Raw genomic sequence first — 20069 nt, forward strand, 5'->3', positions numbered from 1 at the left:
AAAAATATATATATATATATTATACATATACAGTAAACCCCCGCTCCATCGCGGTTCAGTTTTTGCGGTCCCGGTATATTGCGTTTTTTTCTGTAATGTTATTTTACTATATAAATCATTAAAAATGAAATATTTTTGTGTTTCCATAGCTCTTGCTCTGTCTCTAAGTATCTTTTATGTGTTTAAATGAGTTTCTATTGTTTTAAAAGTGTGTTTAAAGACCGTAAAATGCTTCTACATGTACAGGGACAGTAAAATAAACATGCCTACAATGCATTTTAATAGGGTTTCTTTATTTCGCGGATTTTCACTTTGTGGGTGGGTCCGGAACGTAACCCCCACGATGGAAGGGGGTTTAATAAAAAAAATATATATATAATATAATATAATATAATTTTTTTTTTTTCTTTCTGCTATATAGCATTCCCAAAAAAAAAAATTTAAAGTCTCTTTTTTTTTTTTTTTTTTTTCATCCTTTTAGGCCAATTTGTATTCTGCTACAAATTTTTGGTAAAAAAAATCCAATAAGCGCATTTTGACTGGTTTGCGTATCACGTCTGCAAACGGGGAAAGATTTGTTTTTTTTTTTTTTTTTTACTAGGGATGCACCGAATATTCGGCGGCCGAAAATAGAGAACATAGCACTTTCGGTGTTCGGCCGAATAAGTCAAAAGGCCGAATAATTTTGTGCCGAACAATGTCAGCTTCCGCCCTGACCGCTCCCCTTCCTCATTGCGGCTCCCGGCTCCCTTCTCACACGCCGCCGGTGTCCTGTCCGGCCGCGAGTAGGGGGGTGTGACGTCATGCGCGCGTCCCGCCCCCTGCTCCTGACTGCGGCTCCTTCACACTAGGTCCAGCGAGCGTGACACTATGTGCACGCCCCGCCCCCCTGTTCGCCGCTTTTGGCTCCGACCTGGCTGCAGTTCAGGTATGTGGAGCTGAGCACATTTGGGGGAGAATACGGTAGCTGCACAAGCATTAGTGTGCAGACTGCCATATGTTGTTGCCACTTGCCATACTCATTACATTAGAGTGCCCTATAAAGTGCCCCTTAAAAAAAAAAAAAAAAAAGAAAAAAAATGTGCCCAACAGAGTGCTTCCTTGACATAAAATGTGGCCATCAGCGTGCCCCTTATTTTATGCTAAGGGACATGCTGATGAGCATATTTTATGTTAAGGGGCACGCTAATGGGCATATTTTATGTTAAGAGCAACGCTGATTTAAATGTTTTGTTTTGCCCATCAGCGTGCCCTCTAACATAAAATGTGCCCATCAGCGTGCCCCCTAAAAATTGGCAAAATAAATGGAAAAAATGCGAAACACCGCGTTCGGTATTCGGCCTTCGGCCAAGCATTTCATTATTCTTCGGCTTCGGCCAAGAATTTCATTTCGGTGCATCCCTAATTTTTACCGGGACTGAGACATTGCGACGGACAGATCGGACCCCTAACTGTCATTTTGACACTTTTGGGGGGACCAGTGACATTACTGCAGTAATCAGTGCTAAATAATACGCACTGTTACTGTGATAATGACACTGGCAGGGAAGGGGTTAACTTATTGGTGATCAAAGGGTTAAATGTGAGCTTAGGGGAGCGTTTTTTTCTAACTGTATGGGGGAGGGACTTGTGAAATGACCATAGAGACCTGTGTTCTTGTATAGAAGGATCACAGGCGCTCTGTGATCATTTCAGAGAGATTGGTTGGCCTTGTTTACAGCAGCTGACCATCCTTCTCTCTCAGCTGGGAGTGATCGCGGGTGTCAGGCTTCACTGGTCCCATGCATCGGCATCCCCACTGCCTAGTGGGGGGCGGTGCGCACGCTTGCCCCCAGGACCGCTCTTGTGAGCCGACCTCACAGCCGAGCCAGCCTGCCGCAGTAAATCTGCGGCGGGCTGTAAGCGGTTAAATCAAATGTATTGTATACACCTGTTATTGGCAGATAACATAATGTTGCATGCAAACATAAATGTGCTGATAGTGCAATTATTTAAATCCACATATGAATATAAAGTCCGTGGATGAGGTGCTAATTTCACAAGGTGCCCAGTGCTGCACGCCAAAAAATCACTCCACGGGTGCTCCAGTGAGGCGAGGGTGCTCCTAAATGGGGCCTTACCAGAACAAATGGATCTCGGTTACAGCCCTTGTAGTATCTCCCACTGAAAGCTTCTCTCTTAAAGCGGAGTTCCGGCCTCAAAATCGACTAAATTGATTTTGGGCTATCCGCTTGCTGAGTGTCACCTGAAAAACAAATGGATGTTCCCGTTTTTATACTTGTTATAGAAGAAAATATACTCGCCTTCCTTCCACTTCCTCCCTCTGCGGCCCGCGCCGTCTCTTCCGGTTTGCGATGACTCCTGGGAGCTGAACGGCATCGCTCCCAGGAATCACTGCGCCTGCACCGGCCCCGCTCGTCACTTCCGGTGCAGGCACGGCATTCCCTGCTAAGCAGCTTCCGGGCATGCCCACGAGCGGGGCCGGTGCAGGGCATTCTGGGACTGAAGAGGACGCTCTGGCTTCAGCTGCCCACACCTGAGATGGCAGCGCTGGAGAACAAAGGTAAGTATTTCTTCTAAAAGGCATTGCCGACCCCCCCAGGCCAAACTGCTCCTCCCCAGTGGTGTACTGGGCAGACCTGGGTCAGAAGTCTGGGGAAGGGAAGGGGCTGGTTTGGCGAATCTGGGAAGGAAAGAGCTGGGCGGGCAGAGGGGTGGAGGAGACTTGCTCTGGCATTGAGTTACCTCTCACTGAAGCAGCGGGTGTGAGCTCACTGGGGCTGCTGCGGCTGTCGAATCGGGGAATGAGGGAGCCTGGCAAGCGGAACAGGTGAAGCAAAAGCCAGATGGGCTCTGTGCAGCCAGAGGAGTATCTAGAGGTGTCCTGGGGAGAGGGAGAGGGGGGAAGGGGGTTGTGCATGGTGGCAGTTAGAAAGAGGGGGTACACCATTGTAGCTGCAGCTGTGTATGATGGGGGGAGGCTGTTTGCAGCCTGGAAGGGGGTTGGTTTTGAAAGTTTTGGTTATGGAATGTTACCTTTACACTGTAAATTCCAATGTTCTCCGATGATCAAAAGTTGATCCATTTGCATTCCTATATAATGGTGTTTTTATTCTCTAATTCTAAATTGTAGTTGTTGTCGGTGGAAGAAAAAGAGAAGTATGCTGAAAAAGCGAAGGAGTGGAAGAATCAGGAGCCAGGTCCTCCAAGGTCTTCCATGCCTGGTCCTCCAAGGTCTTCCACAGATGTCGGCAGATTAAAAGTAAGGATGTCATTTGAAGGGGAACTTCAGGCAGATATTAGCGTTCTATTCTGTAAAGTTCTATAGTGAGAGAGAGCGAGACATATATAGGCTTTATTGTCAAAAGTATTGGGACGCCTGCCTTTACACCCATATGAATTTTAATGGCATCCCAGTCTTAGTCTGTAGGGTTCAATATTGAGTTGGCCCGCCCTTTGCAGCTTCAACTCTTCTGGGAAGGCTTTCCACAAGGTTTAGGAGTGTGTCTATGGGAATGTTTGACCGTTCTTCCGGAAGCACATTTGTGAGGTGAGGCACTGATGTTGGATGGGAAGGCCTGGCTCGCAGTCTCCGCGCAAATTTATCCCAAAGGTTTTCTGTCAGGCTGCGGTCAGAGCTCTGTAGGCCAGTTAAGTTCCTCCACCCCAATGATTTGGACCAGTGCACGCAAAGCAAGGTCCATAAAGACATGGATGAGCAAGTTTGGGGTAGAGGAACTTGACTGGCCTGCACAAAGTCCTGACCTCAACCTAATAGAACACCATTGGGATGAATTGGAGCAGAGACCGTGAGCTAGGCCTTCTTGTCCAACAAGCAAAAAATTGGGGGAGCAAACCCTGAACATGTATTTCTAAAGCTGGTGCAACTTCTTGTCCAACATCTGCTGCCTTTGATACAGTTTGACCACCCCCTCCTCATCCAGAAGCTCTGTTTCCTTGGTCTCTGACTGTGCTCTCGGTTCTAATCTTGCCCATCTCCCTATCTCACTGCACCTTCAGTGTCACAACTCCTACTTTCTCCTATCCTAGTCCTCTTGGGGGTCCCCCAAGGTTCTGTCCTTGGACCTCTCCTATTCTTGATTTACGCCTCCTCCCTGGGTCTGCTGATGGCTTCCCATGGCTTTCAATATCATCTCTACGCGGATGACACCCAAATCTATCTTTCTACCCCTCAGCTCACCACTTCAGTTTCCTCACGTATCACTGATTTGCTAACTGACATCCTACTGGATGTCACCCCACTTTCTCAAACTCCAATCTATCCAAAACCGAGCTCCTAATATTTCCTCCACCCCATGCCTCTTCATCTGATTTTGTCTGTCAAGATCAACTATCAGTCCGTCACCACATGGCAGGGTGCTAGGGGTAACCCTGGACTCTAAACTGTCTCTTCAGGCCGGCATCCAATCCCTGTCCAAATCATGCTGATTCAACATCTCCAGAATACGCCTATTTTTAACTAACGTCACCACAAAGCTTCTGATTCACTCACTGGTTATCTCTCACCTTGACTGCTGCAACTCCCTCCTCATTGAATAACCTTTACATAGGCTGTCCCCCCCCCCCCCCCCCTTCAGTCCATCGTGAATGTTGCTTACCAACTGCTCACGGTCTGCTACCCCTCTCTTCCAATCCCTCCAACTGGCTTCCGCTGACCCAACTAATAAAATTCAAAGTACGAACATAACTTACAAAGCCATCCATAACTCTGCCCCCAGCTACATCACTAACCTGCTCTCAATGTATCAACCATACCGCTCTCTTTGGTCGTCCCAAGGCCACCTGTTCTCTAGCTCCTGTCACCTCCTCCCATGCTCGCCTGCAGGACTTCTCCTGAGCTTCTCAAATCCTTTCCAACTCCTTACCCCCAATCTGTCCAATTATCTCCTAATCTATCCATCTTTTGACGATATCTGAAACCCTTCTTTTATAAGAAGCCTATTCTGCTTCTAATACATGATTTTTACTTTATCCATCAGCCCATCTCCCACAGTTATTACAAAAAAAAAAAATCACTTGACCCTCCCTTTTTGATTGCAAGCTCTAACGAGCAACTGTTGGCGCTATATAAATCCTGTGATAGAATATTATTATTATTATTATTGACAGCCTTGGGTGATCTTGCACTGCAGATGTATAGCTATAAGGTTGTATGCACAGCATGTGCATTGTTCAAAGGAGGAATTAAAGCGGTGGTAAACTCGGGTAGAAAGTATTGAAAGAAGTGATAATAAAGTCTTGGTTTAAAAAAAACCAAACATGTCATGACTTGCCTACTCTGTGTTATGGTTTTTCCTAGAGCAGCCCAGCTCGGGTCTTTCTTTTTCTTTGGTCCCCCGTCAGCACTCCTGGCCCCTCCCTCCTGCCAATTGTCTCCAGAGCAAGCGGCTTGCTCTGGGGCACCTAAGCAGGCTCGCTCCTGAGCTGTGGGTCTGAATGTCCATTCACACATTACAGTGGCTTGGCCCTGCCCCCCTCTCTCCTTTATTTGCTCACTTTCTGTGACTGACAGCAGCCAATTATAAGCCAATAAGGACCGAGCGTCCCCGGAGAGCTGAGGCTCTCATGCACATCGCTGGATTGAGATGGGGCTCAGGTAGGTATTGGCGGGAAGGGGGGGGTGGAGCTGCAGATTTTTTTTTTTTTTTCTTTCCTTCATTCATTGAAGGCTCGCTTACCTTTGCACCCGAGGAGTTTCTCCATGGATCAAATTCAATCCTTGCTGCAGGTCTGTCTGGACCATCTTCTGTCTCTCAGCATGATCAAGGGTAAGTTTTCTGCCCTTTCTATCTTGTTCCAGAGACAGTTGGCCTTTGGAGTCTCCCATATTCACCCTTCATTACCCTATGTAAAATCATCTCATGGATGATCAGTGGAAACAAGATGCACCGGAGCTCAATTTTGAGTGTCATGGCAAAGGCTGTGAATACTTATGTACATGGGGTTTTTCTCAGATCGCCTTTCAGGACAGCACCTGGAGAGAGCGCAGCTCCACCCAATCCACAGGAAACACTGCAAATAAAAACTCCTCCTCTTCCACCATGCCTCAGTCATTTGTGTTTCCTCCGCCATGGTGGAAGCATTGCAGGAGCTATGTGGAAGGGCTGCACTCTCTCCAGGGGGAGAGAAGGATTTGTTGCCCAGTTTTTGTTTGCTGTTTCAGCATGGAGACCATCCCAGCTCCCCTCCCTGGAGTGTCAAAGGGGGTATGCTCCGGAGCCTCTCACCTCGTTCGCTCAGGGGAGCTGAAACCCATCGGAGGATCCGGTCCGGGCGTCAGAGGTCCGCGCTTCGGCTGGTCGGCGGGCGGGGAGCCGCTTTTGGCATTCGAATCTCCCGCACTTTCGGACTCTGATCCCGGGGACGCGCGGCGTCACTTCCGGTGGACGGGACTTCCGGTGGGGGCGTGGCGGCGTTTGCTCCAACCGCAATACACGCAGGGGTCAGAGGCAGGTCACGAGGTCGGCGCTTCCGCTTCCGGTCCACAGAGGAGGACGCGGGAAGCGGTATTTAAATGGAGAGATCTGCCAGCAAGCTGCGCTTTTCAACAACATGGAGGAAAAGTCTGCAGCGACGGTGGAAGCAGGCACCGCCAGCGCCGGCCAAGCTCAGGTAGGAAAGGTGCAGTGGTGCCTCTTTTTTCTTTACTGTGTGAGCTTTTATTGTGGGGTTTCTTCCTTCCTCCTTTGGAGCCTGCCCTGTAGACTGAGTAACTGTTCCAGTCTAACAGGATATATATGCATCTGGGAGTCTTTTCTTCTGATCCTTTTTGGTGTGGGTCACGATTTTCTCCCTTGCAAGAAATCACTAGGTGGTGGTTTTCTTTTATTAGTGGTTATTGGGCTTTCATGGTGGCTTTTTCTTTACTAGGTTAAAGCCACAGTGAAGACAAGAGCCCCAGCATCAAGGAAATGCCCTTCATGCAAGAATCCACTCAGAGATTCCTGGGTGAAGCCACTTTGTAAAGCATGTATTGCTGACCTTGTGAAGGAACAGTCTAGTCAGCAGAATAATGAATTCATATCTTCATTTAAAGAACTCACAGACACCCTGTCCTCAGTTCGTTCCCTGTTATCCAGGACGCCACAAGTTCTATCAGATTCCCAACAAACGGGTGGTACATCTTCCCAGCCGTCTACTTCTAAGTCTGCAGTGTCAAGCGATTCAGAAGATGAGGGGGAGAGTGCTCTCTGTTCCATCAGGGATTCAGAGGAGGAAGAGGTGGCTAGTTCTTCCAGATACAAATTATCCTTGGAAGAGGTTGATGAGTTGCTGAAAGCGATTTACACCACGTTGGAAATCGCAGAAGAAAAGGTGCAAGTTTCACTTCATGACAGAATGTACCAGGGCCTTGAACAGACAAAGCGCAGGGTTTTTCCTGTTCATAAAGTCCTTACGGAATCTATTGAAAAAGAGTGGAAGGACCCAGAGAGGGCCCCTTTTTTCTCTAAATCCCTAAGGAGATTTCCGTTTGAAGAGGATACGGCGCACCTATGGAACAAGAAGCCCAGAGTGGATGCTGCTTTTTCTCAGGTGTCTCACCGCACGGATTTGGCGTTCGAAGACATGGGTGTTCTGAAAGACGCCATGGATAAAAGGGCAGATTCTCTCCTTAAAAAGGCTTGGGACTCCTCTACGTCCAGCCTTAAGCCGGCCATGGCCTCCATGGTGGTAGCCAGAAATCTTGAGTGCTGGCTCGAACAACTTAAAGGGCATGTGGAGGCTGGAACAGCAAGGAAAGATCTCCTGGATTCATTTCCGCTGCTCCTAAAGGCAGTAAAATATATGGCCGATGCTTCTGCTGAGTCTATCAAAATGTCTGCCAGGTCAGCAGCCCTCGTCAACTCTGCCAGGAGGGCGGTCTGGTTGAAAACCTGGACAGGTGATTCAGCTTCTAAGGTGAAACTCTGTGGTTTACCTTTTGCCGGTGACTTGCTTTTCGGGCCTGAATTGGAAGCAATTCTTGACAGAACGGCGGATAAGTAGAAGGCCTTTCCGTCAAAAAAGAAATCGCCTCCTAAGAAGAGATTTCGTTCTGTTCAACAAACCAACAGAGGTCGTGAACAAGATCAGAGATCAAGATGGACCTCCCATAAAGGCAAAGGGAAAGGTGGAGTCCTCTTTAGACCACCTGACCAGGCCAATAAAAGCAAGTGACAACAGTCTTCCAGTGGGAGGAAGGCTGTTATGGTTCCTCCCACGTTGGGAAGAGGTATCCGCAAGCCCCTTTGTAAAGAATATAGTGGCTCAAGGATACAAACTGGAGTTTTCGGAGACACCTCCAAGCAGATTCCATGTTACTCCCCTTCCAAGGGATCCGGAAGAGGCTTCCTCAATGATGTCTCTTTTACAAGAGCTGATTCAACAGGAAGTGATTATCCAAGTCCCCGAGGGGCAACAAGGCCGTGGGTTTTATTCTCAGATCTTTCTAGTGAAAAAACCCTCAGGCAAGTACTGAATGATCCTAAATTTGAAAATCCTAAACAGATCAATTCGGTACAAGCACTTCAGGATGGACACCATTTATTCAGTGACCAAACTGTTGTCCCCAAACTGTTTCATGGCATCCTTGGATCTGAGGGACGCCTACCTGCACATCCCAATAAATCAGGAGTGCCAGAAATTCCTAAGGCTGGCGGTCAATCTCGGGGAATCGGTCTGGCATCTGCAGTTCAGGGCCCTCCCCTTTGGCCTCTCATCTTCTCCAAGGGTGTTTACCAAGGTAATGGCGGATGCCCTAGAGCCATTAAGGCTGAGGGGTATTTCAATTGTCCCTTACCTGGACGATCTGCTAATTTTTGCAGAGTCCAAGAGCCAGGCGTTGGTACACCTTCAGGAGACTCAGGACGACCTAGAGAGTCTGGGGTGGCTCATGAATTTGGAGAAATCCAACTTGATTCCATCTCAGCAGATAAAATTTCTGGGATACAGAATAGATTCGGTCCTCCAGAAGGTGTTTCTACCTCAAGAAAAGATCGAGAAGACTCAGAACGCAGTTGCTCGATTACAAACCAATCATCAGGTTACTGTCAGGTCGGCCATGGCAGCTTTGGGCTTGCTCACAGCCGCTATCCCTGCAGTACAGTGGGCAAGACTGCATTCCCGTCTTCTCCAGAGAGACATTCTGCAGAGTTGGTCATACCCGGAACATCTGGAGAAATCCATCAGAATCTCCACGAAAGCAAAGAGATCTCTGTGGTGGTGGAGGAATTCCAGAAATCTGGAAGAAGGTCTGCAATGGACTTTCCAGACGAACAAACGTCTGACGACGGATGCCAGTTCGTGGGGTTGGGGAGCCCACCTGGAAGGCCGGACGATGCAAGGGACATGGTCCAAAGCAGAGTCCAGGAAATCATCCAACTGGCGGGATTTGAAAGCCATCCTTTTGGGTCTTTGGTCCTTTCAACAGACAGTCAGGGGCCATCATGTGCAAGTTCTGTCGGACAACATGACAGCAGTGGCCTACGTGTCAAAGCAAGGAGGCACAAGAAGCAGACAGCTATCAGATCTGGCAATACAGCTACTCTCCTGGGCGGAGAAAAATCTAGCCTCTCTGACAGCGGTGCATCTGAAGGGGTCACAAAACCTTCTAGCAGATCTGCTGAGCAGGAAAAAGGTGTTGGAATCAGAATGGAGTCTGAATCAAGAAGTATTCATGCAGATCGTGGAAGTCTGGGGTCTTCCCCAAATAGATTTGTTCGCTTGTCAACAGAACAACAAAGTCCAAAAATTATTTTCCCTACACAGGGAGGATCAGGACTGGGGCTTGGATGCTCTAGCCCATCCATGGGACTTCCGTTTGTCTTACGCGTTCCCTCCATTCCAACTGATTCCGTTGGTTCTCAAAAAGTTCAGGGAAGAAAAGACCAACTTGATTCTGATTACACCTTACTGGCCAAAGAGACCTTGGTTCGCCCTCCTGCTGAATCTTGCCTCAGAACCTCCCTGGAAACTTCCGTACAGGAGAGATCTTTTGACACAGGGGAACCTAGTGTACCCAGAACTGGACCGCTTACAACTGACAGCGTGGTTACTGAAGAAGACATCTTGAGAGCCAGAGGCCTGTCAGAAAAAGTCATCTCCACCCTTCTCTCCAGCAGGAAGAAGGTGACTAGGGATATTTACTTGAAAGTCTGGAGAAAATACAACTTTTGGTGTTCCAGCAAAAATTTTGAATTGAAAAATTTAATTTCAGTGCTTGAGTTCCTCCATGAGGGAATGGAGAAAGGACTAGCAGCAAGTACTTTAAAGACGCAAGTAGCGGCACTTTCAGTTTTTTTCGAAAAGACTTTGTCCCAAGAGACTCTAATCATTCGTTTTTTCAAGGCATTAGCCCGCAACAGGCCAATAGCCCTTAAAGTATTTCCCAAATGGGATTTGACCATTGTGTTACAAGGTTTGACTAAGTTTCCTTTTGAACCTTTAAAAGAGGCTTCCCTGAAGAATTTAATTTTGAAGACTATCTTTTTGATAGCAATAACCTCGGCCAGGAGGATCAGTGAGATCCAGGCCCTCTCAATTTCAGACCCTTTTTTGACAATTTTTGCAGATCGAGTAGTCCCAAGAACGGACCCAGCCTTTCTCCCAAAGATTGTTTCATCTTTTCATAGATCACAAGAAATTGTCTTACCAACTTTCTCCTCAACTCCTAGTAATACTCGGGAAGAATCCTTTCATACCTTGGATGTGAGGAGATGCTTACTTCAGTTCCTCCTGGTAACTAAGGAATTTAGAAAGACAAATGCATTATTTGTCATCTTCTCAGGGTCCCGTATAGGAGAAAAAGCATCAAAGAGCACTTTAGGCAAATGGCTCAGATGGGCAATTGAACAGGCTTATGTAGCTCAAGGAGAAGAACCTCCAGAAGGCATCTTGGCGCATTCTACAAGGTCTGTGGCAACCTCATGGGCTGAAAGGGCCGGTGCTTCGCCTGATCAAATCTGCAAGGCAGCTACCTGGTCCAGCTATTCAACCTTTATTAGACATTACAGGTTGGACTTGTTGTCAGCTCAGGATCAAGCCTTTGGCAGAAAAGTTCTGCAGGCAGTGGTCCCACCCTAAGTGTAAGTTACTCGCTTATCCTCTCCAGGTGCTGTCCTGAAAGGCGATCTGAGAAAACCTTAGTTACTTACCGGTGACGGTATTTCTAAGAGCCTTTCAGGACAGCAGCAGCTACCCCCCCTTGGTTTTGTTTATAATATAATTTGTAAATGTTTAACCTGTGGTAGTTTATGTTTTCCAGCATGTCAGAGGCTACTCTATGACTGAGGCATGGTGGAAGAGGAGGAGTTTTTATTTGCAGTGTTTCCTGTGGATTGGGTGGAGCTGCGCTCTCTCCAGGTGCTGTCCTGAAAGGCTCTTAGAAATACCGTCACCGGTAAGTAACTAAGGTTTTTTTTTTTTTTTAGTAAATTTTACAAAGATTTCAAACATTTCCTTTACATTGTCATTATAGGGTAGTGTTTTTTGTAGAATTTTTAGGAAAATAATGAATGTAATCCATTTTGGAATAAAGCTCTATCATTCCTAAATGTGGAAAGTGAAGCGCTGTGAATTAGAGGTGCACCGAAATTTCGGCCACCGATAATTTCGGCCGAAAATGTGAGTATCCAATTTCGGCCGATAGGGGGTTAAGGATGCCGAAAATGTATGCTATCAGTTAAAAGCGAGTCCTTCACTTCCCTGTCATTTGCGGGTATGTGTGCTGCTGACTGCTGCGATCCTATGCTGGTTACACTGGGGCTTCATTGTGAGCTACAGTGGTCGCTAGACGGCTCGGGGGAGAGGGACTTATAATGCAAAGGATCTTATCCTCCTCCGCGCCTAATGCTGAATTGTTGCACCCACCTCCTCCCTTCCATGTGCCGTTCGCTGTAGAAGAAGGTAATGTGGATGTCTGCTGCTGTAGCGTCTAGTTAGAACGGATTATAAATCACAGCCTAGAGTCAGTCTCTCTCTCTCTCTCTCTCTGAAATGGAATGTTACAAAGTGTTTCTGCAGTCAAAACGTAACATTCTCTCTCTCTCTCAGAAACACTTTGTAACAGTCTCTCTCTCTTGTTAAGATTTGACTGCAGATACACATTGTATACACTTTGTAACATACATCAAATCTGTGAAAAAGGCACTGTATGTTAAAGCCTTACTCCAACAAAACCTTATTACTTGTACAAAAAAAAGTAATTAAAAAACTGCCCACTCACCCAGCGCTAGCTTAAAGCTGACAAATAAGATAGCAGCTGCTATAAATAGAATAAATTTAAAACAAGGTGTGAATATAGCTCTGAGGTGCATCCTAATCACACTAACAGCGCTCCAATGAATTCTTAAGGAGAATCGTATACGACCACTACAATACATATATAAAATACTGAATGTATTTTATATATGTATTGTAGTGGTTGTATACGATTCTCCTTAAGAATTCATTGGAGCGCTGCTAGTGTGATTAGGATGCACCTCAGAGCTATATTCACACCTTGTTTTAAAACCTTATTACTGTTGGGGAAATTTCCCTGACTTTCTGTCCTGGTGACATACACAGAGCCGTAGTAGTGACATCACCGGGAGGCGGCATTTTTGAAAGGAAGGGGACGGGAGGAGCAGAGAGGTGCTGACAAGTAAGGACATTGCATCATTGAGGTGGGGGGGCTGAGGTGAGGTTACCAATGGTATTTGTATTATGAAGCATGAGGGGGCTAATGTATTGTCACTGCTGGTCACTGATGCATTAGTGACCGACCAGTGGCACTTAATTAACCCCTTTGTGCTGCATTAGTGCAACCAGTATCATTGCAACCAGTGTTAATTAACACTGATACTGGTTGTACTAATGCAGCACAAAGGGGTTAATTAACTGCCACTGGTCGGTCACTAATGCATCAGTGATCAGCAGTGGCAATACATTAACCCCCTCATGCGGCATAATACAAATATCATTGGTAATTAAATTAACCACTTGCCAACCCATCACAGTACATATACTGCATACTAGCTACAGGTGTACATCGCTGCCTGTTTCTGTCGTATGCCCCTGTTCTATCTATTTTAAAATAATTTGGGGGGAAAAAGTCATTTTCGGTTTCGGTTTCGGTTTTCGGCCAAGGGCTTCCTGCATTTTCGGTTTCGGTCCAGAATTTTCATTTCGGTGCATCCCTACTGTGAATACTTTCCGGATGCACTGTATTAGGCATATCGGGTTTTTTTCCTCATAGATGAACAAAGCAAAGGCTAACCAATAACCAGCTGGTGATTTGATTCTCCTATTGTAGTAGAATGTAGATATTAAATTGTTCTAGGCAAAATGAACAAACTTTACCTATATAATAAACCAAATCCATTTGAATGGGTACCAACTAGAGTCCCTAATTGGAGCTAAGGCCCTTATGAGAGTACTGCTACTCCAGATGTAGATATCACCGGACAAAGTATTTACTCAGCCCCACCATAATTTGTTGAATTTCTGAGGGCAAACTCTAGCAAGATATATTAATTTGTACATCGGTAAGGCTTTATTGATCAACTCAATCCAAGCCCCCAATCTGTCTTTTTCCACTGTAGTACAATGGCTTTTTTTAGCGTACGAAAAAAAGGATTCTGCGTAGACTTTTGGGACTCTCCAAGCTCCTCCTCATCCACATTACCCAATAAACATCTATCGGGAGTGCAAATGTTGGTAAGAGCCAGCTTCTCTTTAATGTACACAATTCACTCCAAAAGTTGCGCACCTTAAGGCCCGTACACACGTACCGATCGTCGTCATACAAACGTCGGCGGACGAAAGATCTGCCGATTGTACGCTTGTTAGTATGGTGCCTCCGACAGCTGTCTGCGCACATTCTGCGGACAAGAGTCTTTCTTGCAAACATAAAAATTTTTGTATGCCGACACCAGAACGGACGATTGTTCGCCTGTCAGTACAGAAATCAGCCGACAGACCGCAGATTTGCAAGACTGGGCATGCTCAGAAAAGAAAAAACACAGGGAAAGTTAACCATTACATGACATCACTTCTGCAGTCAGCTGAAGTCGGCGGACAAATTCTTGTGCTGTCTTTGCACTTTTCAACAGACATCGACATCCCGGGGAGAAAAGACGAACGTTTGTATGACGACGATCGGTACGTGTGTACGGGGCTTTAGGGTAGCCCCAGACCATATGAAAGAAATCCACGACTGCTGGCTGACATTGCTGACAATCTGGAGATTGGGATTTTCCCATTTTATACAATCTATCAGGTGTGTAATAGATTCTTCGTAAATATTTTAATTGGATTAATTTGTCTCCTGCCACTATAACCCGGGAACCCAACCACCTCTTCCCAGGCCTCGTCATCTAAATTCTGCAGGCTGGACCTCCACTGTATTTTATCCATCCATGGGGAGGAGCTAGACCGAAGGAGGGAATCGTATCTAGCGAGGAGTTGTGTATTGTCTCCGTTTATTAGCTACTTCTCTAATCTGGAGGGATATAAATGAACTGCTCTTAACCCAACCTGTGTTGCCATGGCATGTCTAATTTGCATATAATGGAACAAATAAAAGGACGGGACCCCAAGTTCAGCTCTGAAAACAGAAAGTTTTAAACTCCTTGTTAGGAGACTAACTGATGGGCATATTTGAGGTCAAACTTCATCCAACGTTGGTGATTGACATTTTATACAGTTCTTTCGAAAGGGGCATTAGGGGAGTTATTTAGAGATGTTCCTTGTAGCCTTTTATTGCACATATGCAGTATTTTGTATGATGGCTTAAGGAATGCTGCCCCTTCAGGTGGACACGGGCCAATCCTGTAAAGTGAATTGATTTAAGGCCTCATATGACCCCATTAATGCTGCCTGGGTCCTGACCTTTGCGATCTGCAGATCCGGGAAAAACCAAGCATGCACCTGCGTTAAATAGTAGGATTGTAAGTCTGGCATTAAGTCTATTCCACATTTTCACAGCTCTCTTCCTCTAGATGTAAAGAGTGCCCCTTGTCCTCTGTGATGACCTTAAAGTGACTAAAGCCCGGTACACACGCAACGATTATCGGCTGACCGATCGTCCGTCTTTTGTCCAGAGTTGTGTTTTGTTGGTTGGAATGTGCCTAGACTGCACACGAATTTTCTCGCCCAACAAAAATCTACTTCAGAAGTGATGTCATGTGTTAGTTTGCTTTCTGTGTGTTCTTTCTTCACTGAGCATGCCCAGACTTGCTCATCAGATTTTTCCCTGTCGAAATCTGTACTGACTGCACGAAAATCGGCCGTTATGTTGACGGCCAACAAAAACGTTATAGTCTGCACACCAGATTTTTTCACACAAATAGAGCTTTCTTTTGATGGTATTTGATCAATACTGGGTTTTTTATTTTTTGTGCTATAAATAAAAAAAGACTGAAAATATCGTGAAAAAACGCATTTTTCTTTGTTTCTGTCATAAAATTTTGCAAATTAGTCATTTTTCTTCACAAATTTTGGGCAAAATTTATACTGCTACTTATCTTTGGTAAAAATAACCTAAGTAAGTGTATATTATTTGGTCTTTGTGAAAGTTATAGAGTCCACAAGCTATGGTGCGAATCATTGAAAATTGATCACACTTGCTCACACCTGATGTACTGAAGGCCTATCTCATTTCTTGAGACCCTAAAAAGTCAGGAAAGTACAAATACCCCCCAAATGACCCCTTTTTGGAGTAGACATTATTCCAATGTATTTAATAAGGGGCATGGTGAGTTTTTTGAAGTTGTCATTTTTTCCCACAACTCTTTGCAAAATGAATATTTTTTTTTTTTTTTTTTTTTTTTTTTTTTTACAAATTGACTTATTAACAGGTTATTTCTCTCACACAGCACATGTATACTTGCAACTACACCCCAAAACACATTTTACTACTCCTCCGGAGTATGGCGATACCACATGTGTGAGACTTTTTCACAGCCTGGCCACATACAGAGGCCTAACATCCAAGTAGCAGCGTCCGGCATTCTAGGAGCACAAATTACACATATAATTTCCTGACAACCTATCGCACTTTTGAAGGCCCTGGAGCACCAGGACAATGGAAACCCCCATAAAATGACCCAATTTTGGAAAGCAAACAGCCCAACGTATAATTTTTGAGGCATAATGAGTCTTTTGAATATGTCATTTTTTTCCACAAGTTTTTGGAAAATGTGGAAAGAAAATGAAAACACATTTTTATTACACAAAGCTGTCCATTTATGCAATATTTCTAACACATAGCATGTACATAGCAAAAATTGCACCCCAAAATACATTCTGCTATTCCTCCTGAGTATGGCGATACCACATGTGTAACGCTTTTTCACAGCCTGGCCACACACATACATAGGCCTAACATCCAAGTAGCGCTTTACACAGTTGTCCATTTATCCACTTTAAGACTGGGCCTATTTTTGACACTTGGTGTTTACAAGCTAAAATCATTTTTTTTTGCTAGAAAATTACTTGGAACCCCCAAACATATATTTTTTTTTTTTTTAGCAGAGACCCTAGAGAATAAAATGGAGATCGTTGCAATATTTTTTATCACACCATATTTGCGCAGCAGTCTTCCAGATGCGATTTTTTTTTTTTTTTTTTTCCATAATGTGAAAGATAATGTTACGCCGAGTAATTAGATACCCAACGTGTCATGCTTCAAAATTGCGCATGCTCACAGAATGGCGCCAAACATTGGTACTTAAAAATCCCCATAGGCAACATTTTAAAAATTTCTGCAGGTTACTAGCTTAGAGTTACAGAGGAGGTCTAGGGCTCAAATTATTGCTCTCGCTCTAACGATCGCGGCGATACCTCACATGTATGGTTTGAACACCGTTTACATATGTGGGAGGGACTTGCGTATGCGTTTGCTTCTGCGCGCGAGCTAACGGGGACAGGGCGCTTTCATTTTTTTTTTTTTTTTTTTCCTATTTATTTTATTTATTATTTTTTTATTTTTACACAGTTTAAAAAAAAATAAAAAATGTTTTGATCATTTTTATTCCTATTACAAGGAATGTAAACATCCCTTGTAATAGAAATAGGCATGACAGGTCCTCTTTATTGTGAGATCTGGGGTCAAAAAGACCTCACAACTACACTAAAAAAGAAAAGAAAAAAAAAATTGTTGAAAGGGGGAAAAAAAAAAAGAAAAAAAAAAGCGGCCCTTTAAACCGGTTGCTAGGCAACGTCTTTTGACGTAGCTCCGGTCCTCCAAGACCATAGAGTTGAGTGAGGGCCATCTTCCCTCACTCGACTTCCTGTCTCTGAGGATCCGGGACCGGATAGTTTTCCCCGCTGCCGGCAGGTCCGGTAAGCTGGGAAAACGTCTGGGATGCGGCAGGAGGGGGGGGGGCACCTCTTCCCCTGCACCGTAAGGGTAATTCCGCGGCGAATCCGCCACTGGGACCACCCTTATCTGAAAGCCGACCGCCCGCATTTTCAAAAAATACCGGGGTTATGGGGGCCATCTGCTGCCATAACCCCAGTATTTAGCTTTTAATGGCCGACGCGTATAGTCGTTAGGCGGTCAGTAAGTAATTGCATGTATGGGGTGACAGGTGACGATGACTGATGGGGTGACAGGTGACAGGTGACGATGACTGACGGGGTGACGATGACTGACGGGGTGACGATGACTGACGGGGTGACGATGACTGACGGGGTGACGATGACTGACGGGGTGACGATGACTGACGGGGTGACAGGTGACGGGCGTTGGTGCACGGCGGTACTGATGGCAGTCTCTGGTGACCGGTGAACTTTAGGCTATGTCCACATGTGAGCGTAGCGATCGCGGGCAGAATCACTGCGATTCTGCCCGTGATCCAGAAATCATTGCAAATTGCGGGACGCCTGTGCGTTGCCCGTGATTTGCAATAGCACCCCAAACGCTGTGCGATGTTGCTGCGATTTCCGCCCTGCCGAATCGCGGTAACATCGCGCAAACAACGCATGACGCCCCAAAGAAACTCTTGTACCTTTTTTAGGCGTCATGCGTTGTTTGCGCGATGTTACCGCGATTCGGCAGGGCGGAAATCGCAGCAACATCGCACAGCGTTTGGGGTGCTATTGCAAAAAACGGGCAACGCACAGGCGTCCCGCAATTTGCAATGATTTACGGATCGCGGGCAGAATCGCAGTGATTCTGCCCGCGATCGCTGCGCTCACATGTGAACGTTATGGGTGTCAATTTCTGGGCACTGATGAGGTGACTGTTGGGTGACAGGTGACATTGGGGGGGCTGGGGACTGTCTGGGGGGACCTTTATTAGTGTGATTTTACTTTTGCAGGTACACAGAGCAGTAACTCACTATTTCTAGCTCTGCTCTCCTCACACTGGAAGCTGTGTGAGGGGAGAAGAGCTAGTAACAGTGAGTTACTGCTCTTTGTTTACATTTTGTGATCGGCTGTGAATGGATTCACAGCCAATCGCATAGTAAACAGTCACTGTCAGTGACTGTTTACTACTGCCGGTGACAGTTGTGTTCCTACGGAACACAGTGCCACCGACATGACCGCGCTGCGCGCTCCCGATCGCGCATGCGCGGTCATCTCCCGGCCGCCTCCATTGTGATCGGCTGTGTCGTTGGAACACAGCCGATCACGTGGGAAACAGCCACGCCCCTGCCGGTGACGGGGGGTGTCCCGGGGACACACCGGCAGTGCACGGCGGCGCGATCGCGCGCCTGCCGTGCATTTCCTGGGTCACGTCATATGACGTCCGCCCAGGATAATAGCCGCACCGTCCCGCCGTCATATGACGGCGGGCGGGCGGTAAGTGGTTAAAGGTAGTCCTGACTGTTTTGCTGACCCCTGGTGCTATACTTTGTCAGTGACCTAAACAAACATGTATGCCTGTTAAGCACTTCGGTCTTCTGATCTGAATACCTGGCCAGGGTTATTGACTGAAAGTAAAGCTATTGGGTAAATGTGGTAAACTAAGGCATTGCCTGTAATTCGCCGAGGACAGGTCTTTTTACAATTTTTTTTTTTTTTTGAGTTGCTGGTATAAAGCGCACAACACATTGGGACTGTATGATCTCCTTTTAGATCCACCATCGACTATAGTACAAGGGTCTTTCTAATTGAAAAGAAAAAAAATAGGTCCTCATATGACATAGTTTTTTGCTAAATCTAGAGGTGGAATCAGATTATAATATTTATGGAGCTTTATGGAGTTTTGTTTGGTTTGCTTAAAGTACAAGTAAAGGCAAAATCTCCTTTTCTCTTACGTCCTCCGACAGTCGCCGCCTCTTCATATTCGTCACATATGGGGTATTAGACTTTGCTCCGAAGGAGTAGCTAGGCAACAGAATATGTTAACAATAAAGCTTTTAACATATCCCACCCTCAAGGGGTGGTCCCCTCAGTCAATACCCTCCTACTTCCTGCAACCATATCTCAGTTTTAATGTCTAGCTTGTCAGGAGTGGCTGGCTTTTTCTGTGCTGGGGCTTCCTGCCCCAGACTCTTTCTTCTTTTTAAAATTTTGTTTGAGTTTTCTCTCTACCTTTACTTAGCTGTTATTTTTGTCAGCATTAGTTAGTTCTTCGGATGAAGAGGATCATGCAGACTGAGTCTCGGGCTGATCCCCCTGATCGCAGGTCGTGGGTCAGTGGCTTCCCAGTCTGCCATCGAGCGTTCAGCCAGGTAACGCTCCTGGCACAGTGAACGACCCATCCCTGTTCGGTGCAGGGATGATTGGTGAGGTGGCTACCTCACTGGACGCTGTGCGGTTTCTTAACCCCCATTTTGTGCGTCTTGAATGCGACTCTCCCTGCCTCATGTGCAGCGGCTTGTTCGCCTGTGCGGGTCCCCCACGCCATGTGAGGTAAGTGTATTTATGTGGGGACCTGTCTGTCTGGGGGGGTGTCAGTCTGGGACTGTGTAACCTGCCTTTAATCACACTGCTTGTCTCCCTATCTCTCGGCTGCATGCTGTGGGCTGCAAGGGGGGGGGGGGGAGATGTGTGACACTGTCTGTGTCAGGCTGATCAGTGTGTGAAGCTGTGTGCTGTGGGGCATGTTTTTTGGCATGTTTGGGCACTATACAGCGATC

General features: G+C 46.1%; 1 protein-coding gene across 1 annotated transcript in view; it reads left to right on the forward strand.

The window, feature by feature from the left end:
* Nucleotides 1-20069, forward strand: part of MAEL (maelstrom spermatogenic transposon silencer) — a gene marked incomplete at its 5' end in the record, with an annotated part of 112281 nt that overhangs the window by 4127 nt on the left and 88085 nt on the right. The window contains one exon of the mRNA XM_082248410.1: nt 3134-3262. Within this exon, the coding sequence (XP_082104536.1) occupies nt 3134-3262 (129 nt within the window). The remainder of the gene's footprint in view (nt 1-3133; nt 3263-20069) is intronic.

This window comes from Pelophylax lessonae (assembly GCF_965119305.1).
Source record: "Pelophylax lessonae genome assembly, chromosome: 2".
Taxonomy (NCBI): Eukaryota; Metazoa; Chordata; class Amphibia; order Anura; family Ranidae; genus Pelophylax; species Pelophylax lessonae.